Here is a 25,986-nt window from a genome sequence, read left to right as displayed (position 1 = left end):
CCATCCTGGGGTCCGTCCAATCAGCGCAGCCCCGCGAAATGCCGAGACGCAGCTAGCAAGCTTCAGGACTTACTCATCGAGCCGCCGTCCTCCAGGGACAGCTGGGGCAAGGTCATCGGCATCTAAAGCAGAGACAACTGCACTGACGACAGTCCCGGAGTGATGGGGCATCATAGAAACGTGCGGAGACTGAGAAATAGACTGAGCTGTGACTCTGCTTGAGGCTCCTCTTAGGAAGGCAATTAGGACCCCCACTCCCCCAAATACACACACACACACACACACACACACACACACACACACACACACACAAGATGGGATGGTTCAGAATGGATCGGTCCAGCCACAGTTCCACTCCTGGGGATGGAAGGCATAGATGGTAGCATCTCACCTCGTCTTTTTCTTTTTGTTAATTTTTTTTTAAAAAAAATTTTAATTCCAGTGTAGTTAATGTACAGTGTGATGTTAGTTTCAGGGGTACAATATAGCAATTCAACAGTTCTATACATGACTCAGCGCTCATCACAAGTACAGTCCTCAATCCCCATCACCTATTTCCCCCGTCCCCCATCCGTCTTCCCTCTAGTCACCATCAGTTTGTTCTCTGGAGTTTAGAGTCCAGTTTTTCATCTGTCTCTTGTGTTTCCCTTTGTTTGCTTTGTTTCTGAAATTCCACAAGTGAAGTCATCCGGTATTTGTCTTTCTCTGATTTATTTCACCTAGTAGTATATTCTCTAGCTCCATCCATATTGTTGCAAATGGCGAGACTTCATTCTTTTTTATGGCTGGATAATATTACACACACACACACACACACACACACACACACACACACCTTCTTTATCCATTCATGTATCGATAAAGACTTGGGCTGCTTCCATAGTTTGGCTATTGTATATAATGATGCCATAAACAGGTGCCTGTATCCCTTTGAGTTAGTGGTTTTTGTATTCTTTGGGTAAATATCCAGTAATGGAATTACTGGATCATATGGTAATCCTATTTTTAACTTTTTGAGGAACCTGTTTTCCATAGTGGCTGCACCAGTTTGCATTCCCACCAACAGTGCACAAGGATTCCTTCTTCTCCACGTCCTCGCCAACACTTGTTTCTGGTGTTTTTGATATTAGCTAGTCCAACAGGTGTGAAGTGATTTCACTGTGGTTTTGATTTGCATTTCCCTGATGAGTAGAGCACCACTTCATGTGTCTGTTGGCCGTCTCACCTCATCTTTAGCCAGAAATGCTAATATTGCTTAATGCCAATAGGATGAATAATAATCTTATTCCCAAAGTGGCAGCACACAGAGAAAATAAGAGAGTGAGGTTTTTTTTAAGATTTTATTTATTCACAAGAGACACACAGAGAGAGGCAGAGACACAGGCAGAGGGAGAAGCAGGCTCCCTGCAGGGACCCCAATGTGGGACTCCATCCCGGGTCTCCAGGGTCATGCCCTGAGCTGAAGGCAGACACTCAACCACTGAGCCCCCCAGGCATCCCGAAAGAGTGAGATTTAAAAATGGCTTATCCAAAGCCACAGAGTAAGTCCAAGTTAGCTCTGAAACACACTCTTGGGAGTCATAATCTCACCTAGCTCCTTAGAGAGGTGGGAAAAAAAGGTTTTGTTGAATTAACTAGAAATCAATACCAGTGACAAGGGGCAAAGGTTCTCACGGTAAAGTATCGGGGAATCCCTGTAAGATAACAGCCTAAGTTATCTCTGGGGGGTGGAGGGGTTGAGTTTGCCACAGCAGCACCACAAAAAGGCAATATATGTAGAGGTCAGGGCACTGCCTTTGGAGGCAAAGACACCCCAGTTTGAATCTCAGCTCTACAGCTTCTTAGCTGTGTGATCTTCACCGTGTCACTCAACCTCTCTGGGCTACAGTTTCTTCATCTACAAGGTGGAGCTAATACTACCTGGGATCACACCCTGGGCTGCAGGCAGACGCTCAACCACGAAGCCACCCAGGTGTCCCACTCTGTGAAGCCTTCATAAGCTTCCTTCCCTGTCTGCTGTCCTTCCACCCCCCCACCCCCACTGACCCAGGTGGAGAAACACCTGCAGGTCTCTCTTCACTCAGCACAGGTGTACCTATCTCTGCTTTGCTCTTAATCATCTAAGGTGAAAAGAAAAAAAAAATCATCTAAGGTGTAACTCCTTTTCTCATCTCCCCCACCTATGCTGTTCACGGCCTGGCAGACATGGAGATTTTGGTTTTCACATCTGTGTCCTCAGGGCTCAAGAAATGCTTATAAAACTGAATTAAAAAAAAAAAAAACTATTACACCAGATTTTAACAAATACGATGCCAAAAACTTCCATGAAAAGATATTAAAAACTATCTGAAAAGGATAACAGAATCAAAGTGTCCAAGCCTCCATTTTATAACACCTGACTCTACATATAGCTCACCATTACCTCAATGGGGCTTCTTTTTTCTCTAGTGTTTCTACCTTGAGAGAGAAGGGAGAAATAAGACAGCAAGCTAGGGGTAAGAAAATCTTTAAAATCACCACTATATGTTGGCAAATTGAACTTAATTTTTTTTATGTAAAAATAAATAAATAAATAAATAAATAAATAAATAAATAAATAAATAAATAAATAAATAAATCTAATCACCATGAGTCAGTCCAGTTAGTATATAGTCAGTCTAACCTACACCTTTAGAATTTGTGCAGAATAATAGATACTGAGTCTTATGCTCCACCTCTGAAGATACCAATCTTCAGAGATTCGACTCTTAAGCACACTAGGACAGACATTTGAGGAAGCTTTTTCCACCTGCTTCCCTTACTCCCAAAAGAGGTACCATAGAGCCTTTATTTTTTTTTTTCAATTTTTATTTATTTATGATAGTCACAGAGAGAGAGAGAGAGAGGCAGAGACACAGGCAGAGGGAGAAGCAGGCTCCATGCACCGGGAGCCCGACGTGGGATTCAATCCCGGGTCTCCAGGATCACGCCCTGGGCCAAAGGCAGGCGCCAAACCGCTGCGCCACCCAGGGATCCCCCATAGAGCCTTTAAAAAACATGTTAAGAAATGTCCCATGGATGGGATGAATCTCAGATATTTGTTCTTTAGTTCGCTAGAGAATGCCAAAATTACGATCACCCGGAACAGATCACTAGTGCGTAAACTCCAGCAGAACACGTTCTATCACTTGCTCTTTCCCACTGTAACCCCAGAGCTGGTGATAGCGCCTCACACACAGTAGCCACTCAAATATTTTTTGAGAGGAACTAAGGAATGAGTATTCTGAACATTTCAAAGAATCAAAGTTTTATGTCTATTTTGAGGCAGTTGTCCTTTCACTTGTCAATATACACATACATACTTAAGTTGGAGGAAAAAAAAAAGATCCTTGACAAATGGCACTTCTTCAAGGGAAATTATATCAGGCCTGCACTCAGACCTTGGGTTTTGATATAGAACACTGGAGAATAAATATGTGGCTTTTGAGAATTCAGGCCATTCAAGGTATCTTCCAACTGGATACTCATGATGGCCAAAGTCATAAGTCATCAGATTTCAATCAATACCCAATTCAGCATTAGGTCATTAATGCTCATTAAAGTGAAGGATGGAACTGTGATCCTAAGAAATCATTTTAAAGATTCTTTATATACCATCTGGATAAAAAAAAAACCCAAAGGGCTTGGACTAATTACTAATACTAATTACTAATTACTACTCTACTTCCTTTTCACGGTCAGTCACCTAAACTACAGTCAGGTACCACCTGAATTCAAATATCTCAGCTCCTATAAGCTTCATGCCATTTTACAACATTCAAAATAAGCCAATGGAGTGGAGCCTATGGATGACTACCCTAAAGATATACAGGAAGAGATAAATCAAATGCTCAAACCCAAACTCACATGCTTAATAAAAATGCAAAACAAATCTTGAACCTCCTAGTTTCCAGTTTCATGTAACTTAAATACTTCTCCTTTGCTTAAATTCTCAAGAATTTCTATGGCTGTCATAAATACTTAGAGCAGTAACAGCAGCTCTGATTCTGTTGATAAGAAGGAAGAAGAGCTTGGTCTTCTGAACCGAATTTATTAACTTGTCGTAGGGGGTCTTTGGCTGCAACCCAAAAGCAGATAACCGAAGAAGCAGAGGCATTTGTCCCTGAAGTCCTCAACTATGATTAAAACTGGCATCCCTAAGTGCCAGGGCTAATTTATTTATTCCAGCATGCTCAAGACATTCTCAGCACACGAATACAGTAACCTGCCTGCACACAAGGTGACAAGTTAGTAATCGGAAAGCTTTTTAAGTAAGAAGAGTGGCACCAAGCTCACTGCTTTCCAAAGGAAAGGGTTGAGAGCATTTCACCAGCCCATGCATCTATGCCTGGGGCAGTCGGCAGCCCTGCCAACAGGAAGAGAGAGAAACTGGATGCCCAGAAGGGCAGAGGACTTACCCAAAGGTGCACAATGGTAGTAGGTCATCAATGGAAAAGGGCACAGTCCTGGGTCTGAATTCCCGGCTGATCAGAGGCAGCCCACATGGTGGTGGAAAAGGAGCTGTTATCAGCTCTCTTCACTTCTAATAGGAAAGCTCTTCCCCTATCTTCTGTCCTTGCTCCTCCTCAATCCTCTTTTGTTCATTCTGTTTCCCTCCTTTCTCTCTCTATCCTTTCCTCCCTGCCTCCCACCCCTTCTCTCCCTCCAACCCCTTCTGGCACTCTCCCTGAGTGACAGCAATGTAAGCAGGAGGAGGGAGGCCTGTCTCTCCCTCTTGATTCATGCTGTTTATCCTGGCCTCGTAAACCTTTCTAATAACTCATGGCAATGGCACTGTGATGGGCTGGCAGGCAACTGCCGGCTTCGGGCAGCTCATGACTCAGGGAGATAATCACACTAATAAGAGGTTCGATGGAGACCGGACCCTCGGTCATGAAAGGCAAGAGGTCCGTTTCTGCCTCACAGGCAGAAGGCAATGGTAGAAGAGTGTGGGCCCCACAACATGCCACCATCTGAGAAGCCCAAATCCTGGGACAGACAGATGGACTCTAGAATTGATCTATCTCGGGTAGCTGAAGACTCAGGATCAGTGTCTGTGCTCTAACCACTGAAGGCTTGCCTTCAAGCCACACATCTGATCATGGCACTGCCCGACGTGAAAAGTCAACTCTTCAGCCACTAGCCTTCACGCTTAGGCAAAGCCCATAATCCACTGCCCTGTGTCTGGTAGCCTGGTCTCATGTTGCCTTGTTGACCCTTTGGCTCTCTAGCCTCCCAGCCTCTCTGCACGCTATTTTCTCTGCCAGGAATGCCCTCCTGACTGCTTCACCTAGCCAACTGCAAGTTTCAGGTCTTGGCTTGAAGGTAAATACATTCCTCAAGGAGCCCTTCCTTGATTCTACCTCCTAGAATCAGGCTTTTATGGTCTCACAGCACCACTGGTCCTCAATCAGGATGTGCTACATTTCTCCCAGGACTCAAAAGGAATGGTCCCCTCAAAAGGGACAATCTCCCTGACTGCAAGTTTCAAGGGGCCTTCATTTAGATATGTTAACTACTTTGAAATAACTTCATACGGGGGTGCCTGAGTGGCTTAGTCAGTTAGGCACCCGACTCTTGATTTTGGCTCAGGTCCTGATCTCGGAGTCATGAGATTGGGCCCCATGTCAGGCTCCGTGCTTGGTGAGGAGTCTGCTTGAGACTCTGTCTCTCCCTCTACCCTTCTCCTGGGCTCACATGCTCACTCTCCCTAAAATATATAAATAAAACCTTAAAAAAAAAAAAAAACCTTCAAATGGACAGAAAAGCCCCAGGAATAATACAGAGGATTCCCACACACTATCCTTTCTCTTTTTCTCCCCCCATCTCTGTATAGGTATACAGATTTTTTTTTTCTGAATCATTTTCATGTGGACTACATAGATCACGTCCTTTATCCCTTAGATTTAGTATGCATTTATGAAGAACAAGAAAATTATCCCCTGGTTACAATTATAAAATTCAAAAAAACTTAACATTGATATAATCCCAATTTTGGCAATAGACTCAAAAATGTCCTTTGCAGCATTTTATTCCCTGACATAGGATCCAGTCCAGGATCTTGTAGTACATTTAGTTGTCACATCTCTTTAATCTCCTCTATTCTGGAACAATTTCTCAGCCTTGGTCTTTCAGAGAGCTGACATTTTTGAACAATACAGGCCAGTTGTTTTTTTTTTTTTTCTTTTGTTTTTGTTTTTAAATAGAATGTTCCACGATTTGAATTTGTCTATAATTCTTCATGATTAGTTTCAGGTTTTCGTTCCCTGCCTGGAATTCAGCATAAGCGATGTTATGTTCTTCTCGGGTATCACACATCAGCAAGCACGATACCCATTTACCCCTTGCCAGTGACAGAATTTTGATCTCCTGGTCATGACATGATTCTCCCTCATGCAGATACACTTCCCCCCTTGCAACTAATAAGCAATCAGTGAAGAGACACTTTGAGGCCATGCAAATAGCTTGCTCCTCAAACTCTCTCCTCCAGATGTCAGCATCCATTGCTTCTCGCCGTAACTGATCTTCACCGTCATGGTTGCAACTCCCTCTCCATTTGTCAGTCTGTGTTCTCCAATACAGTGGAGTTCTTTCTTCTCCACTGAGGGATGTAGCTGTCGGTGCAGACTTGTAGATTCCTATTTTATTCCAGAGTTATGATCTACAACTTTCCTCAATTTTGAAGCTCTTGTGGTCTCAGATTATGGTCATTCTTTGTCGCCACGGAGGGCAGAAGGAGTACTCATCGGGAGATACTACCAAGGAGGTAGGGGCAGATTTTTGACCTAGTGAAAGGAAAGCTTCGGGAGGATTCCAACTCCCCATCATTAGAAATAGCTAACTAGAGAAGCAGTAAGCTGCCCATCACGGGAAGTATTTAACAGTCTATTGACTACTCTTCATAAAAGAAATGCATGCATCAGGTTGGGGCTTTTAGAGGTCCTTTCCAAACCTTTGAGTTGAGACCTGCAACAGAATCCTGGAAAGGAGAAGAGTGTGGCATCCAGTTTAGATGCATGTTCAGGAAATACTAACTGCTGAGAAGGGGAAAATCCAGTAGGCCACCTGTCGGAAACAATCCAACCAGGCTTGCAGATTTTTCTCGAACATCATTGCTCACCAACCACCATGCTAAGTGTTATATGCCAAAAAAGAAAGACAACTCAGACCCAGGGTTCATACAGAAGCCAGTGGAATGACAGAGGAGGGTCCCTCCAGCGCTGCAGTGGGGGGAGCTAGGAAAGATGTGGTCTTTTCCAGATGAATGGGGGCTCGTCAGCCAAAGAACAATTGCAACACTAAAATTCTGTCCCGCACATGGTGGACTCCAATTCTTGGAAAATTTTAGATAGACCAATAGAGGCACATACACATGTATATGTATATGTCAAACACATGTACACATACAAATGTATCTTTTTAGGTTTTATTTTAAAGGACACGTGTGGGAGAAAGCACGGGCTTCAAAGCAAAACGTACAATCGGTCAATAGTTCAACAGCTTGGTCAGAAAATGCTGCTCTCTCTCCCTCACCAAGAGATGTGTCTTCACAAGATACTCTAAATGCTCTGAATGGGCTGAGAAACAATCTAGAGAAGTAGTTGTGCAGGATTCCTACGTGTCGCTACCTTTTCAGCCCTCATTTTCTGGGTCTCTTTTCTCCACAGCCAGAGCAGAGGGTGTGAGCCCAGCACAGTCAAGGACAGAGACAGGTGCTAACATCTGGTCTTATTCTTTTTTTTTTTTTAATTCTTTTTTTTTTAATTTTTTAAAATTTATTTATGATAGTCACACAGAGAGAGAGAGAGAGAGAGAGAGAGAGGCAGAGACATAGGCAGAGGGAGAAGCAGGCTCCATGCACTGGGAGCCCAACGTGGGACTCGATCCTGGGTCTCCAGGATCGTGCCCTGGGCCAAAGGCAGGCGCTAAACCGCTGCACCACCCAGGGATCCCTGGTCTTATTCTATTACTAGATTCCCCAGCCTCTCTCAGAGGGCTAAGGGAGAGCAAGCTGGGGCCTCAGGCACTGGCACTGGTAGCCAGGCACTGGTTCTAACTTGAGGCCCTGAGATCAGTCCAGTAGCTCAGGCCCAGCAAGGCCACTGTCATCTAGGGAGGTTCATGTCATCCAAACAGATTCAGGATAACATCATCCTGAGCAAGGATAAAAACTGTGCTGGCTACATTCTGTAGCACTGTGCATAGTAAATTCATGGCATACATGCAAAGTTCATTTATTTTGAGCCCATGACAGACATAATGAATCTATCATGATACCCCCTAACATGGATATCAAGGCCCTGTCATCCTCGTACTCGTACCTTTCTAGGAGGTGGCTACCAAGTGCTATCTGAGAACACTTTAGATTCCAAATACATGTCATGTTTGCTACCTACCTTCCATTTCCTAAGACTGCCACAAATACCAGGCTGTGCCCATTTTAAAGACAGAGAAACAGGGGGAGCAGAGGAAAAGGACTCTGAGGTCCCACGGTTGGGAACAATGAAGCAGGGATGAGAGCAAGGCCTCTCGGTTCCATCCTTTCCCACTTTCTCTCTTGTCCCTGGTGCTGAAACCTGAGAAGGTCCTGGTAGAAATACTGCACAGCCCCAAGATTCAGTGATAGTAGTACCTAACGTGACACTGCTGATGTGGAGATCAAAACTCAGCCCAAGTGCAAGTCCTCTCTTCTATGAAGACCTCACTAAGAAGATGCTACTCCTTCGTCCAAGGTCACAGGCCTTGCACACTTATCTCTTTATTCCTAGCTTGGAGCACAATGCTGGCACATAGTCAGTGCTCCACAAATGGCTACTGAACTAAAGTGACGGGGGGCAGATCCTTGTACTGAGTTCCGTGACTCTGGTTTGAGAGGGGGTATAATAAAGCAGGGCAAAGAACAGAGGCTTTAGAAGCAAACTAACCCAGGTCAGAATCCCCTTGCAGACTAATTGTGTGATATTGAGCTACTGAGATTCGCTGAACCTCAGCTTCTATGGGTATAAAATGGGGCAAGTGTCACCTACTTCATAGGGATGTTGAGGAAATGGAGAGAAATTTGCAAAAGACTGGTGAGAGTGATAAAGAGTAGGAGGAAGAGAAATAGGTTCTAGTCCAAGATGTCTACGTAGGAAGAGGAAGGGGGTAGGGGGGAGTAGGCAAAATGGGTGAAAGGGAGTGGGAGACACAGGCTTCCAGTTTCAGAATGGTTAAGTCATGGAGATGAAAGGCACAGCACAGGGAGTTAAGCCAATGATGCTGTAATAGCGCTTCATGGTGACAGATGGCAGCTATACTTGTAGTGAGCAAAGCATCGTGGATAGAAATGGTGCATCACTATGTTGTACACCTGAAACCAATGTAACATTGGGTGTCAGCCATGGTTTCTAGAACCATGAAAGTTCTAAAAACTTCCATCCTGAGAAGAGCTGGAGAAAAAAAAAAAAGTAGAAAGAGGAAGAGGAGGAAAAGGAAGTATAGCAGACAGACTTCTAGGTCACCCCCAACGATCCTCCTGGTTGATTCTAAGCCCTTGTACCACCACCACCACCCCCAGCCCCGTTGAGTATGATGGATCCAAGGATTTGCTTGTAACCAACAACATGTGGCAAAGGCGATGGGATGGTACCCCCCCAGTCATGTTACACAGCAGAAGATGACAACTTGCTAGCCGATTCGTTCTAGAAACTTTCTCCCTTGCTGCTCAATCAAAGCAACTACACTGGAAGATCCACATGGCAAGGAGCAGAGAGGGGCTTCTAAGAGCTAAGACCTCCAGCCAATAGTCAGTGAGAAGTCAGGGCTCACCACCTCCTACAATAGCAAGGAAATGAATCTGCCAACGCAGAGTGAACCCGGCCCCTTCCCCAGTCAAGCCTCCACGTGAGGACTCAGCCGAGCCAACATCCTAACTGCAGCCTTGCAGAGACACCAGCTAAGCCATGCCTGCACGTCGGACACCCAGAAGCTATGAGATAATACGTACATGCTAAGTCTGTGGCAATGACTTATACAGCAACAGACAACTAACACAGGGTGGACAGAAAGACAAAGAAGGGGAGCCAGCACAAGCCTATCTTCAGAAATCAATCTTAGGACAGCAGGGATACCTGGATCTGAGTGGCAGCGGCAGTCCAAAAGTTTCCAGCTAAGGCCAACTCAACTTGCCTGTGTTTTCAGGTACAATCTCCACAGATGTGAGCGAGGCTACAACTCTAAAAAGCCACTTTTTTCCGACTTGAAAGATAAATAACTTTCCCACAATAACGCACACCCAAGGGGCTGGGGCTTCTGTCCTTGTGCCTTTTCCTTTGGCGTGAGGCCGCCACCATAGCTGCCAGCGACAACAATCAGCCTAATGCCATCTAATTGACCTCCTGCCTCCTCTGTCTGAGCTCTCGGGCAGGGCTGCGGGGGACGCTTCCCTTAAGTCTTAAGGCTCAAGGCAGAGCTGTGTCCAGCCTGTGCCCACCTGCCTTCCCGGGATGAACCCACTCTTCCCGGCACACGGCCCCCAAATCCCTTCCCCCAGTGTTAAAACCAGAGCCGACCCTCTGTGAAGTTTGATCCTTTGATTTCTCGGACCCAGTTAGAGTTGGCAGGACTAAACCACTCCTGTGGTACATTTTTTTGGTTTGTTTTTGGTAAATATTTCCAAAGTAATCCACAAAAAAAATGTAACATCAGACGGGGGAAAGGAGAGCCAGAAAGACAGGAGGCAAGAAAGGGGCAGAGAGCCCTCCTCAGACTTCCCTCTAACCCTTCTGCTGAGAGCATCAAGAGGGTCCTCTTACCAGGAAAAGCAAGCTGGTACCCATGCTCCCCAAGCACGGGACATTATCAAATAAACCGTCATCACATGCAACAGAAACGCTGTATCCTCCTGGGAGATTTCGGGGTTCCAGGCCCTGTGTCCAGCCCCGTCCCCTTCTGGGTCTCCACTGTAACTCCTCGATCCCAGAGTCAAACCCACTCTTACCCACAACCTGGATAATCTGAGCCAGGAGGACGCCGTCCGTCACATCTTGCTGGAGGTCCTTGATGAGGCGTTTGTGGCCTGATTTGGCTAAATAATGATTGGCCCAGTCCGTGTAGATCTGCAAAAGAAAAGCAAACAGGCAACTTTAGGAACAGACTCAGACCCTGGCTCTGTGTCGGAGGCAGCCGCGGGGGGCTGTGCAGTCACCCCCGTCCCGCCAGCGCACTGTCCTGGGCCAGCCAGTGCCATTAACATGCAGAGCCCGGTGCAGAGGGACCATTCAGCTCCCCAGGCTGGGCTTTTGCCTATTGAGAGATCTGCCATCAAGACGCAGGGAAAAGCTAAAGAAAGCTTCAAAGCATGCAAAGGCCTGAATGGGACGGGGACACAGAACTAAACAGCCTGCTCCAGACGGCTTTGAGAGGCTGTGGCTCGAAATGCAAGAGGAGCCTCCCCCAGCCCGCTGCTGCCACCACCCCACCCCTTCCCATCTTTTTCTCTTTATTGAGAAAACGTATGGGGAGGTTACCACCCAACAGGCCTCTTTTAATGGGCCATTTCAGGGTAAGGAGGGCTATTGAGCTAGCGGAGCTCTCAGGGGCCTGGGTCCCTTGTAAAGAAGCCAAGTTCACCAACACAGAGCCCTTCAATTACTCGTGTGTGAGTGGCGTTATTGATGACCTCGCAATCAGCTCAAATGTAATCTGTTTAATTTAAAAGCATCATTTTCACTGTTGGGATTCTAGGACTATTAAGAATTTTAAAAACCCGGCAAATTCCAACATATTTAAACACAGCATGGGGGGCACCTGTGTGGCTCAGTGGGCTTGGGGCGTGATCCCGGGGTCCTGGGATCGAGTCCCACAACAGGTTCCCTGAAAGGAGCCTGCTTCTCCCTCTGCCCATGTCTCTGCCTCTCCCTCTGTGCCTCTCATGAATAAATAAATAAAAATCTTAAAACAAAACAAAAACACAGCATGGGTGTGGACAGCAGCCTGAAAGGCAGAGGCTGGGCCACCTGTGGGATCAGGAGAGCAGATCCCTTTAGGGGACACCGGATGTGCTCCTCTGTCACAGACCTGCTCCTCTCTGTCCGCACAAGAGGATCTTTTACTTTCAAAACAGGCCTATAGTGATGCACAAGAAAACTCACCTGGAAACTTTCTCCCTAACTGAAATAAGCCAAAACACAAACAGAATTAGAAGCCTCATCGACTGTGAGTGCTAGGTTCTAGGACAGGTTTGTGAGTCTGCGGAGGGACGTGCAGGCCCTACACATCAGCACCTCTCCCCACCCCTACAGTGATAGGAACAAATGACGGCTCTAAGGGAACACGCCACCTCGACTTTCCACAAACTAGTAGCAAGAAGTTCATATACTAACGCATACGATGTCTCCACCAAAATGATGGAGGTGATCGTTTCTCTCCAGCAGGCCTGCTCTGAGACCTTGTGTGTGACTCCCAGAGCAGTGGGAGGCCTACCCTCATCCGGGCCCTCCTCCACTCTGTCCTTCCGACAAGCCCAGAGTAATCTCACACAAGGGGCGCTACCCCCCACCCCCGCCCGCCGCCAGGGATCACAGAATGGGGACAGCAGGCCAGGGGCTGGCCTCGCGGAGTAGGACCCTTCTGGGAGGCAGCACCCCTGGCTATTCCACCTGGGATGGCGAGAGCCTCATCGGGTCAAGGTGGGCTGCACTTTCCACTTCATCAAGAGCTGAGAATAGACACTGCCCCCCGTCCCGGAGGCTTCATCCACACCTCATTCTCGGTCTTCCACTGTAGAGACCCACTGCCGAAGAGGCACACCGCAGGATGGGTCTATTTCCCAGCTGAGTCCAAGGTATCTAATCCTGAAATCCATGTTACTTTCCTTCCCTAGGATTCCCAAGTTGTCAGAGATCAAAAGTCTAGCAAAGCACCATCATTTTCAATTTTGTAAGTACTGAGAAAGCTGAGGAAGTGGGGCACCATTTTGGTCATTAAATGGCCAATCCTAAATGGCAATGATTATTGAATTGTTATAAAAGGAAGAGAAAAAAAAAACATTAAAAGGAAAAAAGGCAGACTTGGGTTCAAGTCCCAGTTCTGGAGGTTCCACGGGGTAGGGATTTAGACCTGTTTTGTTCTGTGATGTATCCAAGGTGCCTACAGCATTAACACATTAGTCCGCGATACGTATCTGTGGATGAGTGGATGTAGGACCTCGGCCAAGCTATTTAACTTTGCTGAGGCTAGGTTTTCTTATCTGTGAAATTGGGATCAATAACATCTACTTGTCCCTTATTATGAGGACTGAGTGATGAAACATTTGGAAAAGAAAAGGGGACCTGGGTGGCTCAGTCGGTTGAGCATCTGACTCTTGATTTCAGCTCACATCAAGATCTCAGGGTTGTGGGTATCAAGGCCCACATCAAGGTAGGGCTCCGCATTCAGCACAGAGTCTGCTTGTCCCTCTCCCTCTACTCTTCCCCCGCCACCATCTCTCCTCAAATAAATAAAATCTTTAAAAAAATTTTTTTGGAAAAAAGGGCCTTATACAGAGTAGAAACTTAATATCCAACATAGAGTGCCTACTACGTGCCAGACACTGGTATAAACATTTCACATGTATTCATTTAATCCTCATTCTATGAGGTAGATACTACTAGCGTGTCTGTTTTTCAGAGGAGAAATTTGAAATGTAGAGAGGTAAAGCCACTTGTCCAAGACCATAAGTAAGTGGCAGAGCCAGGATTTGAACTCGGGCTGACTCTAGAATCCCTCAGATGTCCCACTCTGCTGCTTCTCTGAATACAAATACCAATGTTACTCAAATCAGTTACTTTCTCCAGGACACCCTCCTATCCTAGGCTCATTCTTCTATTCAGTTATGTTCTTACTGAAAGAATTTAAAAATAAGTAAAAACCCAAAACCTAGTTCTATCCCTTGCTGCCTCAATGCCCTTGGGCAAATTACATAACTTTTCTGAGTTTCACTTTATTCAGCTGTAAAATGGGCATAATAAGGCCTACTTCAAAAGGTGGTTGGGAAGACTTAGAAGCCCCGAGCCTAACCCACAATGGGGGTTAGGAGGTGGAGACAGTGGAGTGAGATGGTAAAGAAGGGAGCTTTGGAATCAACACACTTGCTTTAAATCTTAGCTGTCATGATGCCATTTACCTCTGTACTTTTTGGCCCAGTGTTTTTGTTTGTACGATGTGGATAATACTACCTACATCATCGGGCTATTATGAAAATAAAATGAGCTCATATATATAAAGAACACAGAATGCACCACATGCTAAGTGTTCAGTAAATAAAATAATTACAGATTTGTAATGATTATACTATGCATTATAAAATGGGGCATAACAAAACCAGCCCAGCCTCTACCTTGGACCTCCAGGACATAAATGACTCAAGGACTCACTCTCTTTCTCCTTCACAAGGTATAATTTCAGGAGTCAAGCACCCGCCTTTTGGAATCACAAACTATGGTAGACAAAGAAAGGCAGGTCAGAAACTTGCCAGGCTGGTTCAAAGAGCAAGGTTTCCTTTCCTTGCTAGGAGAGGCACCCACAATGCCCTCAAGCCCTGCAGGGATCCCACAAGCTATGTCTCAGGGACTGTGAAAACATTCCAAAGCTTACAGCCACCTGCTCCAAGACCATCAGCTGAGGGGAGAAGGGGATCATGGATAAGGACACTACTGAGTGGAAGGAGATGCTGGTACCCCTGCTCATTGTCCTCCTGGAGGTTAAAGGTATTTCAAAATAGATCTACTCTCTAAAACCAGTCCTCTCTGTGTCCACACAATCCAAAGGAAACGAACGTTAAGCAACCTTCTTTCAATAAATACTCGTACGTACACGCACGGACACACATACACACACCTTGGAGCCATGGTAAGGCCCTGTGGGCATCTGTTTAAAGTTCTACTGGGGTCAGAAATGGCTTCGCCAAAGAACTGAACTTCCCTACTCCAAACTATTGATTTTATTTATTTATTTATTTATTTATTTATTTATTTAACGCCAAACTATTTAAAAAAAGAGCCCTTCCTTCAACTTCAGCCTACCTACACACGACTGCCAACTTAGTCTCCCCAGAGCACAGCTCTAATCCTATCACTTGCTCAAAAAATCATCAACGGCTCCACACTTTCCACTGAATTAAAGTCAGACTTTTTACACTGCGATTCACGGCAGTCTAATCCACCCACTCTTCCCCAGACCGTGTCCAACCCTCATGGGGGAAGATAGTGTACGTGGAGGCTAAGAGGATGGGCTTTGGAAACGACCATGTCAAGTTGGCTCTCGGCTCTGGACAAGCAAGTTTCTATGAACCTTTCTGTATCTCAGTCTTACCTTCCATAAAATGGGGATTATATCAAATGCATAATAAAACAGACTGGTAACCCGTGACCCAGGCCCAATCCGTTGACCATATGTTTTTGTAAACGAAGCTCTGTTGGAACACAGCCACACTCACTTGTCATCTTTAGCTGCTTTCCTGCCACAGGAGCACAGCTGAGTAGTTGTGACAGAGAGCTTTTGGCCCACAAAGCTCCAAATATTTACTATCCGGCTCTTTACAGAAAAGACCTGCCAGTCTGTTGGGAGGACGGAATGAGATAACAGGCCTACCGTACCAAATGCTCAGGAGCAATAATCGAGATTGCCTTCAGGAAGACTCAACCTTGCACTTGCCCACCTCTGAATTCATGCCACCTTGCCTGCCTGAGTCCCTCCACCTGGGGTCACTCACCAAGGCTCCACTCCTAGATCAGTCCCTCCACCAAGTCACTCTGGATTTCCCAAGTGTATCCTGAGCTGCCCGTGATGCAGAGATTGCAGATACCGTGCACACTGCCACCACCTTCCCACTCTTCCCACCAGATGTGGGTGGAGACCAGGTCCCACCCGTCCTTGCTGCTCAGTAGCACCTCCCCAGGTAGGGACACTGGGCCACAGGGAAGGATGCAGTTGCCAGGTTGAGCTGAACAGAGAGCAAGAGGGCAAATCTCTGGGAAACTGATAACATTTGAGATAAATAATAATGGAGGCTGTCAGCAAATCCTCACACTGGAATCTCAAATCTCCTTATTGATTCAAAGAGGAAGGGACAGAGAAAATAAATCACTCCATGGCCCAAGCTCATTAATCAGGACCCATCCAACGAGAATCATTAACTATCTGGAGTTTCCCCTCCCCTCTCCTCTCGACTTCTTAAAGAAGTCATGAGAAAACACCTGCATTTATTGGGAGGATCTGTTTTCAGAGGCTATGCTAAGCCTGGGCATAATTCAGCCCCATCTTTCTCACTTGCTCTTTCAGTGGCTCATGCAGTGAGTGCCAATCTTTCGGGAGGCATCCTTGGAAAATCAACTCACAATATCTGTAATCAGGGACTCCATCAGAGCAGGCAACTTGCAAAAATGCAGCAGTGTGCATTTCCAAGATTCTAAGCAAGGGCTAAAGCATGCAGATCTTCCTGTCCAGTTTTCTGGTTTCTAGAATCCATTGCTCCAGAGCCTCACCATCCCCCCAAGTTCTTGAGGCTTGAGGTTGCTGATGCTCCTACCCTGACACCCACTGATCCTTGTTCTGAGCTTCTTAGTAGCAACAGACAAGAAAAAGAACTCCAGGCGCCTGGAGGGCTCAGTGGTTGAGAGTCTGCCTTTTGCTCAGGACCCTGCGTGATCCCAGGGTCCTGGGATCGAGTCCCGTATTGGGCTCCCCGCATGGAGCCTGCTTCTCCCTCTGCCTGTGTCTCTGCCACTCTCTCTCTCTCTGTGTGTGTGTCTCTCATGAATAAATAAAATCTTAAAAAAAAAAAAAAAAGGAAAGGAAAGATAAAAAATTGCACAGTAGGAAAGAATACAACGACCAGTCTCACCTCCAGGGCCAAAGTTCTAGAATAACTTCACACCAGTATCTGAGGAGCCTTTTCCGCTCTGCTTCCTTCATCTCACTGTCTGCCCCCCCCAACCCCCTGCAACAGGGGAGCCAGCACTCCAAAAGCTGCTGTCAGAGGCCTGAAGAGATAAAAGGGGGAAGGAAGGCAGTGACAGCTGATGAGCAAATTCGTTTTGATTCACTTATTACCCCTGACAGATTTTCAAGGGCTGCGTCATTTGTTTGCTTAGAACTCCACATCACTCTGTATCGCAGAGGCTGGAATCAAAGAGGGAGACTTTTGACAGATCAATTGAAGTAAAAAAAAAACCTGATTATTAGCTGTAACAAGAAAACCAATAATAATTGCACTGTGTTACATCAACGGGAAGAAGACTGTTGCTAAATTTATACTGCAATTAGCCCTCAGTGAAGGGGTGGGGGAAGCCCTCTAGGAAACCCAAGAACAACTTCACAGAGCAACACACCAAAAGTCGGTACCATTAGCCACGGAGCTGTAGACCCAGACCAACCTGCCGGACAGCCTGATGGCCCCCGAAGGCGGCGGATGGCACGAGGGTAGCCTTTCCAGGAGGAAGAGAATAAAATGTACCCCTTGGACACGGAAGTGCCAGCGTGGAGGTTAGAGCACACCAGTCATGCAGCATCAGAGGCAGTGTGCAGTCCATCAGAAAGGAACCACCGTCGGGCCTCCACCCAGGGGGTCTGGCTCCAGACGTCGGCCGCAGTATTTCCACGACTAGGCGGTATGTGGTGACGCACGCGACTTAGTTCTGATGGCTCTGAAGTCTAACATGATACTGGGGCAGCCCCGGTGGCACAGCGGTTTAGCACCTGCCTTCAGCCCAGGGCGTGATCCTGGAGACCCGGGAATGAGTCCCCCGTCGGGCTCCCTGCATGGAGCCTGCTTCTCCCTCTGCCTGTGTCTCTGCCTCTCTGTGTGTGTCTCTCATGAATAAATAAATAAAATCTTAAAAAATAAAAATAATAAAATAATAAACATGATACTGCACCAGATGGAACGTCCCTCAGTACCTGAATACCGCAAGGAAGGACTGTTCGATTACTAGCAATTTGAAGAAAACCAAAATGCACCAAGGGCAAAGCTGGCAACACAGTCACTGCACATCTCCAGCATCTTGCAAGGAGCACGGCACCAACTCCACAGGTGTAGCCACAGGTCCACGGAACCCTTTGGCCGCTTGGGATGGGTCATGGGCTTTGTCAAAGTAGCTGCCGGCTTTTCCCCCCACTTCCCCTCTCTCAATGTAGATGCCTGCTTTCATTTAAAACCACTGCCTTGGGATCCCTGGGTGGCACAGTGGTTTAGCGCCTCCCTTTGGCCCAGGGCGCGATCCTGGAGACCCGGGATCGAATCCCACGTCGGGCTCCCGGTGCATGGAGCCTGCTTCTCCCTCTGCCTATGTCTCTGCCTCTCTCTCTCTGTGTGTGTGTGACTATCATAAATAAATAAAAATTTTAAAAAAAATAAAAAATAAAAATAAAAAATAAAAAAATAAATAAAACCACTGCCTAGAAAAGCTCCAATGGGTGAAATGGACCCATTTCAAATGGTCCCTACACATTAGAGAAAGGGGTGGAGCACAGAGAACTCAATCTTTTTTTCTCAAGATCACACAGCAGAGCAGGGGCCCAGCCAGGCCACCAGCCCCGCTCCCTGGTTTTCCTGCAGAAGAGTCCAGTTCTGCTCAGCGTCCTTGGTGCCCACCAGATGCCCACCCTGAAGGGCAAGGACTCTCCTTCCACCCCCATCTTTGCCATCTGATGCATTACACAGGTCATTTGTGGATTTTCCATCAACTGCAGTCATCACAAGGGCAGTGTGTCTACAGTCCCAGGAGCTGGCACGGACCAGGGCAGGGATCTGGCTCTGCCTCTTACCAGCTGGGTGGCCTTGGTGAGTCATGCCCCCGCCGAGCATCCGTGTCCCTCACTTGTGCAGCCGTGATGTACGGGGTTGCTTTATGAACTAAATGAGAGCACGTATGTAAGTGGTTAGCCCAGTGTCTGGCACATGGAATGAAATAAGGGGTGGTTATTAGTATTCAAATTAATGAACACTTGGCCAAGTTTGAGGGGAATAAGTCATTCTAGATTGCTGAGAGTTTATATTTCGGAAAGCCATACATATTTAGCTATTCCATTGGGAATTTTTCCCACATGGGTTATTATGATCCGTGCTTTTTAAATTAATCTAATTTTACTTCTTCTTGAAGGCCCACAGAATTACTATGAATAATAGTGTTTTGATGCATATAAGGATGCCTTCAGGGCCTGTTGAACCTTCCTTAAAAGATCCAGAATCCTTTAAAATGGAATATAAAGTTACTGTTCATGCAAGAATCCCAAAGAGACTTCTCCGACAGATACACAGGAGTAGAAGGATTCTGTGGCACACCTGTGAGCTGCTCCAAGGTTCAGAAGGGAAGGCTTTTTGGCCAGTCTCCAGACCAGTAAGGATGCTTTAAAAAAAAAGCTGGGTTCTGGGAGCACTGAGTGAGACGTGCCTGGGTTTTCCATTCCCTACCCGAGCACATTGCAGAATGGTCCTGCCAGCTCAACTCTCAACATACCTCTTGTAACGTGGGTCACATGAACTTATTTGTATGCATCCCTCTCTGGAGCCAGAAGATAGGAGCGTTGGGAGGGAGGAGCCCACTGCTGGATTTCATCACTCAGGATTTCCACCTTCCTTCATATCCTGGCACCATCTTTACTCCTACTTGAGCTCTGACTAGCAAGTCAAGCTCAGTTGCTTAGGAGCCACATGCACCCCTGGACGCATTAAGCCAACACTGTCTGAGCACCCACCTGCACTGGTTTCTGCTCATGCTGTAGTCTTGTGTAGGACAGCAACTCCCATCAGTCAAATGTCTACGACGAATCAAGTAAAAGAACAACTTCTAGAGTCAACCTGCCTTAGTTCCAGCCACGCCTTGACCACTTCCCAGCAGAATAATCCTAGGCAAGTGACTTAAACTATCTGAGCTAAATTTCCTCCTTTGTAAAATGGATCAACCACCTATTCAGGTTATTCTGAGATGGAAATGAGAGGGTCTAACAATGCCTGGCACATCGTAAGAGTGCTGGCCAGGATCCCAATTACCCTGAAGACCATCACCCACAACGTGAGCACTTTGCAAACAATGGACTCCTGTAGTGCCCCACTGGCTTGTGAGCAAGATATAATTTCCCCCACTCCACAGGTGAAAAAGTTGAGGCTAGGCGAGCTGAAATGACTCTTCCAATGTCACCCGAAATATATGCAGGGTTTAAAAGCAGTGACTCTGGCTCCTAGGAATGCTAGACCTCTGCTGCTACAGAGAGGTCCACACAGGAACCACAATTCACAGAAGGTCAACGGTCCTGGCAGTGTGGGAAAAGCAGCAAGAGGGCAAGGCTGATTGCATCATGGCCATTACAGTGTCACCGTCTCCTGCCCCTGGAAACAGAGCTGGCCGCTTCTCACTCAGGACTCGCAGCTCTAAGGGGGAGCTGACACCTCCCCATGTCACCCAAGCACAAAGCAAACATGATTTCACAGCAGCATCACTACGGTAAAAACTGAAATGCCAATAGAACACGAGTTACCACTGCATGGCTGTCTGTGCATCGGGCAATGCTCAGGAGGTTAGGTGCCCCAGTTCTTCTGGTCTGGAGCCGGGCAAGGTTGGCCCGGGACTCTGCGCAGCAGATCCAAGGGCTAGGCCTGGGAACAGGCCCACAGCCATACAACGGTGGCATTGTCTGTCAGAAGCACCGGCCAGCCACAGGTGGGCGTGCACAGCAACACCAGAGGTTTTGAAACTGTGCCTTCAGAAAAATAAACCAGGCTGGTGGTGAACAAGCTGGGATGGACTGGTGAGATCTCAAGGATGAGCACACAGGTTCCTGCTTATCCCACTCCATGGAGGAATGCCTACAGCCCCCTTCCTTGCCCCTCTGTTCTCCTGGACCAGGCGATGTTCCGCACCACACTTCTCGGGACACACAGCACTGTCCCCTTCACTTCCTCCTATCCAGAGGGGGTGTGTGTTTGTGTTGAGGGCCTGCTGGGTGCCAAGTGTCTCATCCCTGTGATCTCATCTACAATCTCTCCCCACTGGAGTGGGAGATCCCAGAGGACAGGAATTCTTATCTGTTCTCCTCACCTCATTTCCCCGAACATCTAGCGGAGTGTCTAGCACATAGTAGGTGCTTCCTAAGTATATTTATTGAATAAATGAATGACCATCTCCACATCACACACTGGAAAACACAAGCTCTACAAGGTTAAGTCACACAGCTAATAGAAGGGGACACTCCACTCGACCCAGGAGGCCCAGCCCCACAGCACCTCTCACAACAGCAAAATGTGTATCCGAGTCTCCCTCTGTCCTCCCTGGAAAGTCAAGCAAGGCCACCTAAGGATCGGGGCTGGAATGCTTCCTGGGTGCTTCAGAACCAAAGCGGGCACCCCCCTGCAATACTTCCTCTCACCCACTGCAGACTTCGGAGCAGGACCAGAACCACATTCAACCACAGGTCTGGTGGCCCCAAGAAAACCAAAGGTCTGAGCCCACCTGAAAGTTCTCGAGTATTTTCTCTCCCTATGTGCGTTAGCTACTAACTACATGTGTGCTTCCGCTATGGCTAGGAGGGGAATCAGGCCCTTCCCGGAGGCAGGGGCCACTGACACAAACACCCTTTTTGACACCAAACATCCCAAAACTCCACGAGAGCTTTTCAGCGATGCCTGGCACGGCAGCTACACCTAAGGCACGGACGACAACCTGAGTGACAATTCGGGCCTCTCTCCAGGCTGTTGGTAAACACACCTTTCACATAGTAGCCTCCATCCGCCTCCAAACCTCCGCAGCACCCCCTTCACTCTGCAGACTGCGGGTAAAGGGGTACCAGTGATGGTGTTTCCCAGCCACCCCATCCAGACCAAAGGCCTCAGCTCAGCTCAATAGGTGCAGCACCCCCATCCCACCCCCACTCCCCCAGGAGTTTCGGCCCCACCAGGCCCAAGACCTCGGAGTCCTGCGTGATCTCTGACACCTCCGTTTCCTCTTCACAGGGTCGAGTGGATAGAAGACCTCAAAAATGTTTAGACACAGAGCACACCAGGGCTCTGTGACCATGGGCAAACCACTTCTCTCCGAGCCTCAGCTTCAACTTCTGGAAAATGGGCTATTCATCTGTTATCTACTGAAAGGACTATTGTACCTATTGTGAGAACTGACCTGTTTCTAACGTGCTTAGCACAGTGCCTGGCACACACATGGTACCTTTAAAATGTTTCTTTCTTTCCTGCCTTGTCTGCATGCCCCCAACTACAGATCCCCTGGTCCATGGCTCACACTACAGGCTCCGTGCTGTATTAACCTTCAGTCCCCACTGGTGGGTTAGGTTTCACTGTTCTGACGTGTCCTCCCTCATCCCCTCCACTTGGGAGGATGTCCCCTTCTCCCAGAAACCAAACCCGATCACCAGCCTTCTCTCCCTTTTCGGAAATCCTGGGGTCCTCACACTTCCCACATCCTGTGTGCTGGCTCCCCGAGCCCTATACCCTTGCGCACAGTCTTCTCTGCTAGCAGTGCCACCACTACCCCACTGCCTGGGGTGGTGTCTTAAAACCCGGCCCAAGGGTCAACCCCTATAAGGCCATTCCCAACCCACTTTTCACCCCTAACACAGAGTTACTGCTTCCTTCTTCTTGGATCCAAAAGCACTTTGCATCCGATTTTTATCGTGGCTACTCTAAAAGAACAAATTTTTTAACATCTTTGAAACACTAGCACAATGCCTGGTGCACAGCAGGGGCTTCATAAACAAATACGCATTGACTTAATGAGGGTAAATGGGTGGGTGAGTGGAAGCAAAATAAAGGAACAGACGGGTGAATGTTCAGATGGGTGGACATATGGATGGGTAGGTGGGAGAAAGGATAGGTGAATGATTACATGGGGAGAGGAGTGGACAGATGGGTAGAAGCAATGGGTGAATAAATCTGTTCCCCTTCACTGCCTAGATTATAAAGTCCATGAAATCACCATGGTGTTTCCTCTATCTTTCAGACCAGTCAGAGCACAAGGTACAGAATGAGAACTGGTAGGGGACATTCTGCTGAGACAATTTCCAGGAGCGTAGAAGCAGGACCCACTTGATGGTGGGTGTTTAAGTGCTATTTCCCAAGATACAAACATACACACACAAAATACACAATGGTCCCCTACAGTAGGCTCGCACTGCCTCAGGAGAGTTGATGGCTCAATTTTAGGGGACTCTGCAACCTGGTTGTTAAAGGTAGCCCTTACTTGTAAGGAAAACAATGCCATTTACCATTGCATCAAAAAGAACAAAATACTTGGGATAAACATAATCACCAAGGTAAAAAGACCTGTATACTGAAAACTACAAGACATTAGTGAAAGAAGTTGAAAGAGAGAGGCGCCCGGGTGGCTCAGTCAGTTAAGCATCTGACTCCTGGTTTGGGCTCAGGTCATGATCTCGGGGTTGTGGGACCCAGCTCGCATCAAGGTTCCCTGCTGGGCATGGAGTCCACTTGAGATTCTTTTGCCCTTCCTCTTCCTCCCCCTCTGCTCTTCCTCTGCCCCTAGTGCTCTTTCTAAATAAATAAAATGTTAAGAAATTGAAAGAGACACAAATGGAAAGATATTCCATGCTCATGGATTGGAAAGACACCATTAAGATGTCCATACTACCCAATACGCATTCAATGCCATCGCTGTCAAAATTGCAATGATGTTTTTCACTTTAGAAAGAGAACAATGTTGAAATTTGTATGGAGCCACACAAGAACCTGAATAGCCAAGGCAGTCTTGAGAAAGAACAAAGCTGGAGGCATCACTCAGTCTGATTTCAAACTGTATCACAAAGCTAGAGTAATCAAAACAGTATGGTATCCGCGTAAAAACATTTGACATTTGACAGCCGCATGCGAACGAATGAAACTGGACCACTGCACAGCATACCCAAAAAGTACCTCAAAATGGATTAAAGACTTGAATGTAAGACCTGAAACCATAAAAGTCTTAGAAGAAAACAAGGAGGTCAGCTCCCTGCCACAGGTCTTGGCAATGATCTATAGAATCAGACACCAAAAGCAATGGCAAAAAAAAAGCAAAAACAAACGATTGGTGGTTGCCAGAGGTAAAGGGGGAAGAGGGTGAACAGGTGAAGGAGGATCAAGAAATACAAACTTCCACTTAAAGAAGTCAGGAGGGGTAAGGTACAGCATGAGGGATACAGTCAGTAATAGCGTATTAACTTTGCGTGCTGTTGTATCCCTGGGCTTACTGTGGTGACGGTTTTGCAATGTACACAAATACTGAATCACTGTCTGTCGTCCACCCGAAACTAATATTGTACGTGAATTACACCTCGATTAAAAAAATAAACAAGTGGACTGCATTAAACTAAAAGGCTTCTGCACAAAGAAAATCATCAACAAAAAAAAAGGCAACTCCCTGAATGGGAGAAAATTTTTGCTTACAAATCATGTATCTCATTAAGGGGCTAATATCCACAATCTATTAGGAACTCCTACAACTCAATAACAAAAAAGTGAATCTGATTAAACACTAGGCAGGAGGTCTGAACAGACGTTTTTCCAAAGACAGCATACAGATGGCCAACAGGTACTCGAAAAGGTCCTCATCATCATGAAGCGTCAGGGGAATGCAAATCAAAACCACCATGAGAGTTCACCTCACACCTGTGAGAACTTTTATCAAAACATAAGAAATAACAAGGATTTGGGAGGATGTGGAGAAAAGGGAACCCTCATGCTCTGTTGGTGGGAATGTAAATCGGTGCAGCCCCTATGGAAAGCCGTGTGGAGGTGCCTCGAAAAATTAAAAATAGAATGACCCTATGGTCCAGCAATTCCACATCTGGGGATTTATCTGAACAAAACAAAAACACTAACTTGAAATGATATCTGAGCCCTCATGTCCACTGCAGCATTATTTACAATAGCCAAGATATGGAAGCGAACTAAGGGTTCATCACTGGATAAATGGATAAAGAAACAGATACACACATAGGAGTATTATTCAGCAACTGAAAGGAATGAAATCTTGCCATTTGTTATAACATGGATGGGCCTGGAGGGAATATGCTTAAGTAAAATAAGTCAGAGAAAGACAAATACCAGATCATCTCTCCTATATGTGGAATCTTAAATAAGCTCATAGAAAGAATGGATTGGTGGGGATGGGGGGAATGGGTGAACTAGTTTTGTTTAAATAAAGAATAAAATATTAGACAAAGACTGGGTTTTCATCGTTGAGCGGTTTTTCAGTTGTTCAACTTCGCATTACCAAATTGACCTAAAATCATTCAAAATAGTCTCTGAAAGGAGTAATATGATCTGTGTGAGTAGATATTCCTAATCTCCCTCCAGTGTTCTTTTATGGGGTGATCCTGAATCCCTAAAGACCACTTTATCCACAATTACAGAATCGGTGATAAAAGAACCTGTGGTGATCTGATACAATTCTAAATTTATAGTGGAAATGAGGCCAATAGAAATGGAATTATTTTTATATTATCTCCAACCCTAAATATACAGCAATGTGTGTTCCTAAAAATAAATATGCAGGCAAATAATTCATCCCTTTGCAGCACCTAATGGGGGATTTGCCATGTATTTTAAAAATGCATGAAGCCAAAATGTAGCTCTTATGTACCTTTAAGCTTAACTTAGAAAGATGAACAGTCTGAAAAACATTTAAAATTGTTTAATTAAAATTCCTTTTCCATGTTTACTGAGATTTAATTGACGTACCACAACCTGCATATATTTGAAATGCACAAGTGGATGAGTTCTAACCTACATACACCCATAAAACCATCACCGCAGTCAAGGTGAGAGGCATTTCTCCCAAGCCCAAGAACTTTCTTGAAGCCCTTTATAATCTATCCCTCACTTTACTGCAGTTGCAAAGCCCACTGATCTGCTCTGTGTCATTCAGGCTTTCTAAAATTGTATATGTTTCTGAAAGATTATATAAAACAAATTTTCTAAAGGTGATACTACTCAAAACTCATCGTTTA

At 46.3% G+C, this 25,986-nt stretch overlaps 1 protein-coding gene across 6 annotated transcripts in view; it reads right to left on the bottom strand.

Annotated features, from left to right (window-relative positions):
• Window positions 1-25,986, bottom strand: part of NAV2 (neuron navigator 2) — a 722,151-nt gene that overhangs the window by 268,236 nt on the left and 427,929 nt on the right. For all 6 annotated transcript variants that reach the window (XM_049099111.1, XM_025459747.3, XM_025459751.3 and 3 more), the window contains exon 2: window positions 10,997-11,114. In XM_049099111.1, coding sequence (XP_048955068.1) covers window positions 10,997-11,114 — 118 coding nt within the window. The remainder of the gene's footprint in view (window positions 1-10,996; window positions 11,115-25,986) is intronic.

This window comes from Canis lupus, chromosome 21 (genome assembly GCF_003254725.2).
Source record: "Canis lupus dingo isolate Sandy chromosome 21, ASM325472v2, whole genome shotgun sequence".
In the NCBI taxonomy this organism is placed as follows: Eukaryota; Metazoa; Chordata; class Mammalia; order Carnivora; family Canidae; genus Canis; species Canis lupus.
This window is presented reverse-complemented; position numbering and strand designations above follow the sequence as displayed.